Consider the following 6722-nt stretch of genomic DNA (forward strand, 5'->3'; position numbering starts at 1 on the left):
TAAATTAACCGAAATTGAATGCAAAATACCTTTGTTTTCTTAGTAAATACCTCCGATCAAATTTGCTTGCGTGACTAAGTAAAGGCGACTCTTATAACATGGAGAACACTCATTGGCCGATCACTGAACTACCACATAAATTGATATTGTGACCACACATATGATGGAGAAAATGGTGAGGAAAGATCTTTAGATTCTTATTCATTCAAAGGATAAGAGTGTCAGTCTCTTTAGTGAAAACCAATTGTCACTCACTGATTGAATTAGCCTTCCTGAATCCTGTTATCATCAGTAAAAGAGAAACCTCCATCAGCGATAATTACAAACGTCGAACAACGTCCTGTTTGTGGAGGGCTCACCGTAATTTCATTGTCGACTGGGATTCCTAGGTTTGTTTTTGATTATGCCAATTTTCAATTCTATTAATTCCACAACATTTCCAACATTTCAGTCCTGTATTCTCTTGGGTCTGTCCTACATCATACTTTACGCACACGATGGACATCTGCATCTCGTCGATGATCCATCGGCAGGAATTTTCTGTTGTAAATTGTCTGCAGATTATTCAAATTAGTTCGCTAAAGTGAAGGGGCTGATATTAAAAAGTTTTCTTCGAAGATCTCAGGGAACTCAATTAATATTTCCAAAACAAAACAAAACAAAATCGATAAAGCTCATTCAAAGGGCTCACGGTTTACTTGTGTTTGAAAATCGATCATGATACTGAGAACAATCACCGCACGTAATCGAACCGAGCGTAATCCAACTAAATCGACTGTTGTTTTGTTTCATAAGATTGCATCGCTTGACACTTTTTCTCGCATTCGATGCAATTTTGTTTGTTTGTTTGTTTGTTTTTTTTTTTTAATTCTTTCCGTAACAATGGAAACCCTGATTAAAGGTCGTTTTACGGTTGGAACATATACATGCATTAATAAGAAAGCCAATTCTGTGATCGATATTGTCGTGCTTTACTGGTTGTGTGATTTTGTCTAATTACCACATGTCCGCTGTTTAGGCAAAATTTTTTTGAAAAGATCACTGCTCACTTTGGGTTAGCGTAAGTCATGGTAGGCAAATAATTCATGCCATGCTACTCAAATAATCGTCAAAGCTAATTTTAGATCAGCCAGAACGTGAAGGAACTTGTAACAGAAAGTAGCAAAAGGGGGGGGGGGGACAGGAAGTAGCACATGGGGGGAGGGGGCTGATCCCGTTCACGCATGAATTATAGAGAATTCACTCGTCACGTATATAAAAGAAAAAACTTCAAATATTTCTTCTTGTGTAAACAAGGTTGCGAGGAAATCTTGAGGTTTAGACGAAATGAAAAACATTCAATTGTCATATATATTTCTGGTGGCAAATCACGCTTCGCGCTGGTTTATAAATTCACGAATCACGCTGTCCTTTACGAAAAATTCACGCTTCACATATCTCAATACTCTGTTCAGCCTTATGCCTGAATAAAATAATTGTACCGAGTATGAAAGTATCAAAATGGATGCAGATGATTCTTTCAAGCTTTTCCTGATTTCACTGGCACAAAACTGACTTCAGGTGAAGCAGTCGGACAGCTCTAAACATGAGAACCAACATGACGACGCTGAAAACAATATACATGTTCTCTGTGCTTTTCCTGTATATATTTCCAAGGGTGCTGACAAGAAAAGTGTGTTTACACAATCAAAAGCTTCTTTGGTTGTTGATCATTTCCTGCTTTCTCCTGACCTTAAAATGTGATTCACGGGTGATATTGTAAGGAGAAATTAGATGCTCTTAAGGGTCAAAGGGTTAAAATGATTCTTTTTCTGCCTCAGACAGTCAATGGCTACCGCAACACCGACAGTTTCATCCACAAAGGGGACAACCAACTACGCTCGCTTGTGTCGTCTGCTGGTTGATGCTGGTACCCAGGCCCTTAGAGACACATTTGATGCCATCCATTCACCAGCAAATCTTCACACAGTTTTGGCAGCCAATAAGGCAACTTTACAGTCGCTGAGAAAGAAAAAGGTTATGAACGCGACGCAGTGGGGAAAGCTCTTTCCTGTTATTCCATCCTCAGTGTCTTCAAGAGACTTTGATATCACGCTTTTGATGGTTCTACTTCGAAACTTATGCGGCTTACCTTCTCCCTCAGCAGGCTGGGATACACTTCCTGCTGTAACAGATGTGAGTCGTGAAGCTGATATCGCTCGTATTAAGTATTACAGGAACACTGTGTACGGTCACGCCGAGTGCGCCTCAGTTGATGATTCGAAGTTTAACGCATGCTGGGGCGACATCCGGGACACTCTAGTAAGACTTGGAGGGGTGAAGTACAAAGCAGCTATTGACAATCTTGCAACTGAGTGTATGGACCCTGAAGTTGAAGATCACTGCAAAGAACTCCTTAGCCAGTGGAAGAAAGACGAAGACAACGTTAAAGATAAACTGGATGAGGTCATTGAAAAACTAGTTGAATTGAAAACATCAAGCATGACGCAAAGAGAGAATCCCGAAAATGAAGGTCAGCTTTTTGTAATGCAAGTTTTTTGTTTCACTTATTTCTTTGAATGACTGCGAATATATAGTTATCATAAATGCTGCGGATAAATATGACAGATTGAGAGTGACCTTCACAGTAGTGAACACTAAATAAGCAGTAGTGAAAATAAGGCCTGAAAAAAAATACAGTTCTGTACGGGAGTTGAACCCATGACCTCTGCGTTGCCAGTGTAGTGCTTTACAAACTGAGCTAATAAGCTGACTGGGAGCTAGTTATTTGGTTGGTTCGCATTAAACCCGTGATACTCAAGCACATTTAAATATCCGCAGTTCACATTTATGATATTCATATATTCACGTGTACAGTCATTCATACATCAGTTCACGGGCTTATTACGGGTTTCATAAGCATAGCTTTCTACTCGAGCCCGGGACCTCCTTGCGTTCTTAACACTCACTCACAGATGTCGACCACAAACATCGAATTTGATCCAACCACTCATTAATTATTTATAGTAATATACAGAGGAAAGTAACGATCATTTGAAACGTTTCTTTTCATGTTATACTAGAGGGTGAACCGCTTGTGTCGAAAGACCGGGAGAGCTCTGCCATGTGTAAAGAGAGACATAACGAAACCGAGCCACTCGATTACTATTGTACGAACTGTCAAGTTTGCATTTGCGACAAGTGTGGAAAAACTCGTCACACTCATCACACCAAAGTGAGTATACAACAGGCTACTGAGGAAGAAAAACAGAGGATGGTGAAGATTGTGGAACAAGTAAAAATACAAATTACTGAGCTTGAGACGCAAATGGAAACAACGACAAGACTATTTGCAATAAGCAAAGAAAAAATTTCTGCAGCTCGTAGTTATGCACAGACAACTGCTGAAGAACTCATTCGTTTTTTGAAGGAGCACGAGAAGTGCGTTGTTACCGAGTTAGACGTTATTGAAAAAAGACAAGAAATAGACTATGCAACACAATTAGAAAGCATGCAAGCAGCAGTCAACGAATTGAAATGTTCTGTGAAAAATTGTGAGGAAATCCTACACAGAGACGTTAGCTTAGAAACTCTACAATCACAAACAAGTGACACTAAAAAATGTAAAAGTGTTCTGAAAGAAACAAAAATGGACATTTATGAGCCCTGTCATGTCCACTACCAATTATTTGAGGAGTACATTCGAGCGATGAAAGGCGGAACTCCTGGCGACTTACTGTATAGCAAAACGGATCCTTCAAGGTCATTTGTCAGAGATAATGACTTAAAACAACCTGAAGCTGGACGAACGAAGGATTTTGACATCGTTACAATTGACTCAGAAGGGGAACAATGCTACCATGAAATCGATGAAATCAAAGTGACAGTTCGGAGTCCGACGGGAATGGTTCTCGACAGCAAGACTGATAGCTGGATGCCACGTGGGACGTACAGAGTCAGGTACACACCAGCATGTGATGGAGAACATGAGGTGACAGTGTTAGTTAATAATCAACCAATTTCTGGTAGTCCGTGGAATGTAAGCGTGACTCCGCATAAATATAGTTTCTTTCATTACTTCGGGTTACCAGAGAAAGCACGCAAACAATTCAAAGAACCCTGCGCTGTTGCAGTAGACAAAAACAAAATGACAATAGCAGTAGCTGATAGAAAGGAACAAAGGGTGCAACTGTATGATTTTTGTAATTCAGGGCATCTTTCAGATCTCGGTGAGAAGGGACCAGCGGCTATAAGACTAACTGACCCCACCTCGGTTGCATTCACCCAATCTGGTGACGTCATTGTCATTGCCTCTGGTACCATGTTTTGCTTTACTGTAAGGGGTAGTTTTCTTGGATGTATTAACAACAGAAAACTCCAGCTTCCATTTTCATTGAGTGTTACCAGCGAAGGCCGCCTCGTGGTGTGCGATACCGGTGACAACTCAGTCAAGGTCCTCTCCCCTGATGGAACAAAACTGTTACAGTCCTTTAGTGATCCAGACTGTGATGACTCCCCGTGGAAAGCTGTTTTTCACCAAGATATGTTCTTCGTGTCTTACCCCGAAGCTCATTGTGTTAAAACATTTAATAAGGACGGGGACTTTCTCTATGATATTGGCAAAGAAGATGCAGTTGAAGGACAATTGAGTCAACCTCGTGGACTCGCTATTGACACCTTTAACAACCTGGTGGTTTGTGACAAGAAAAAAAAGACGTTGAATGTCTTCAAACTGGATGGAACATTCTTGAACACGGCCACCAATAATAATATCCTCAGCTGTCCTTCGTCTGTTGCTGCCCTCTCAACTAATGAATCCCCGTGGCTTATCATTGCTGATTCCAAAACCAAATGCGTCGTGATGTTTGATTAAGTGACAATCAAATTTTTATTTGAATTTGTAGTGTTCTAATTGGTTAATTTAATCTCATATCTGATTACCTCATGAGCTTTGAATTTACCATACATGGTAAATGATTGCACTGTGTTTCACAAAGTTGATCTTTCTTTCTTCCCGCGGAAAGAGAGCGTTTCCATAGACAGTGCAATGGCCCGCGGAGGCACTCGATGGGCATGGTTTATTGTTGCTGATCCCGGAAAAAGTGCGTCGCTATGTTTAAGTAACTAAAATAATCAAACTTTAATTTGTAGCGTTCTGATTGCTTCATTCAATTCTGGTTGTTAGTTCGTCAGCCATAGATTGGCCATATGTGGTATGATATTCAGTGTCTTTTGCCCTTTTTGTCACTGACCCGCGAGGAAAGAAGCCTTATTTTATCGGCTGAAAAAAGAATGAAAGTACAATACCCAGTTATTTACCCTGATGACAGGCTGCCCAAGTGTGCTTTGTGTGATTTTGGGGTCTAAAAGGTTATTGACAGGAATACCCAACATGTGAAGATTGAATTTTAAGCTTAAGCGTATGCCGCAAAAAAAGAGGGGGGAAATGAAAAATATAGGAAAAAAAATAGAAAGGTTATTAAAAGCGAGAAATATGACGGTTAATGTCTCCTTACCTTTTTCCGCCGTCGCCTTGTCGCTTACGGTCGTTTTAATGCTATTTTGGCGACTTCCCTCGTACCGTGTGTTGCGCTACTATACTAGTATTATATAAATTTCAAAGTTACGAAATAAGAAAACAGAGAGGGCGTTGCCGTAGTAATTCTACTGACCCCACCCCCTTGTCCTCTTTATATGTTAGATCATCTTATACGGCGGGGCGGTAAGAGTTACAATTCGTCCTCAGGGAAGGAAAAACCGCCTTAGGAACGAGATCGGTTCGACTATAGCACATTTAGGAACTGTTAAGTTAAGCCGCAGCCCGAAATGAGAACGACTGGTTTTCGCTTACCTAGTTTCTTTAAACTGCGCTTGGTAGACAGACAGACAGACATCTATATTTATACAGGATAGCCCCTTCAGTGTAGTAAACACTGGTATCAACGGGGGTCCTGTAACCCACCCATCCCACCCCAGGGGAGGACATCCATCACACAGTAATCTCGTGCGTGAGAAATTAACGTCTCCTGCCCCTAACCCTGCAGGAGACGGGACCTCCATTTATTCGTCCCTATCCGAGAAGACTAGAATATCTAACCATTTCTTGATGTTAAAGAAAGGAAGCATATTCATCTCAGTTAATTTTAAGACCCTGAGTGTTGGTCCGGCCGGTATTGAACTCTCAACCTCCCGCACAGCAGTCCGGCGCTCTCCCAATTGAGCTAACCAGGCGGCGGTACTCAAGTTTTGAGCATCAGTGATTGTTATTCTCATGTTCTGATTAGCTTTCGGAGTTCCAACCCGTGGCCAGTCTGCCTGTGAGTCTTAATACTTCTTAATGAAAATAGAAATGATTAAGTAGAATAATGAATTAGTCCGCCTTTACTTATGAATGGCAACTTCCATGGTCCTCATGTGTTTAGGTTGAGGTTATGTCTGGAATATTTTTCTCAGACATTTTGTGATAGATTAGACATTGCGTGACGAACTGCAAGAGGTACAACTCGGATGCGCTTCAGAACAATAAATGTTGAGAATAAACGTTGGTTGAAGCTATTAATCCGCGAAAGAGAAGAGAAAGCGACGCCTCATCCCCTTCTCACTCTCCCTTGTGGTAATCGGTGAACGAGGTCGCCTGATCAGTCGATTTATGACATGGCAGATTTGCATGTATAGTGTTTTATTCGGCCAGGTCACTTAAGTATACGATGGCAATGGCCATATCTGCGTATGGCAAAAAGTTA

General features: G+C 41.0%; 1 protein-coding gene across 1 annotated transcript; it reads left to right on the forward strand.

The window, feature by feature from the left end:
* Nucleotides 1-117: 117 nt before the first annotated feature.
* LOC111340201 (uncharacterized) lies at nucleotides 118-5478 on the forward strand. The gene is made up of 3 exons (XM_022946997.2): nucleotides 118-389; nucleotides 1821-2512; nucleotides 3063-5478. Exons 2-3 carry the CDS (start codon nucleotides 1828-1830, stop codon nucleotides 4850-4852), a joined length of 2475 nt encoding a protein of 824 aa, XP_022802732.2. The 5' UTR covers nucleotides 118-389; nucleotides 1821-1827; the 3' UTR covers nucleotides 4853-5478.
* Nucleotides 5479-6722: the final 1244 nt, after the last annotated feature.

The sequence above is a fragment of the Stylophora pistillata genome, chromosome 1, assembly GCF_964205215.1.
Source record: "Stylophora pistillata chromosome 1, jaStyPist1.2, whole genome shotgun sequence".
NCBI lineage: Eukaryota > Metazoa > Cnidaria > Anthozoa > Scleractinia > Pocilloporidae > Stylophora > Stylophora pistillata.

Excerpts from the sequence above, each read along its gene's own strand:
- LOC111340201 (XM_022946997.2), top strand. The coding sequence starts at position 1,828 with ATGGCTACCGCAACACCGACAGTTTCATCCACAAAGGGGACAACCAAC. Across the intron at positions 2,513-3,062 it reads AGAGAATCCCGAAAATGAAG|AGGGTGAACCGCTTGTGTCG; the intron begins GTCAGCTTTTTG and ends ATGTTATACTAG.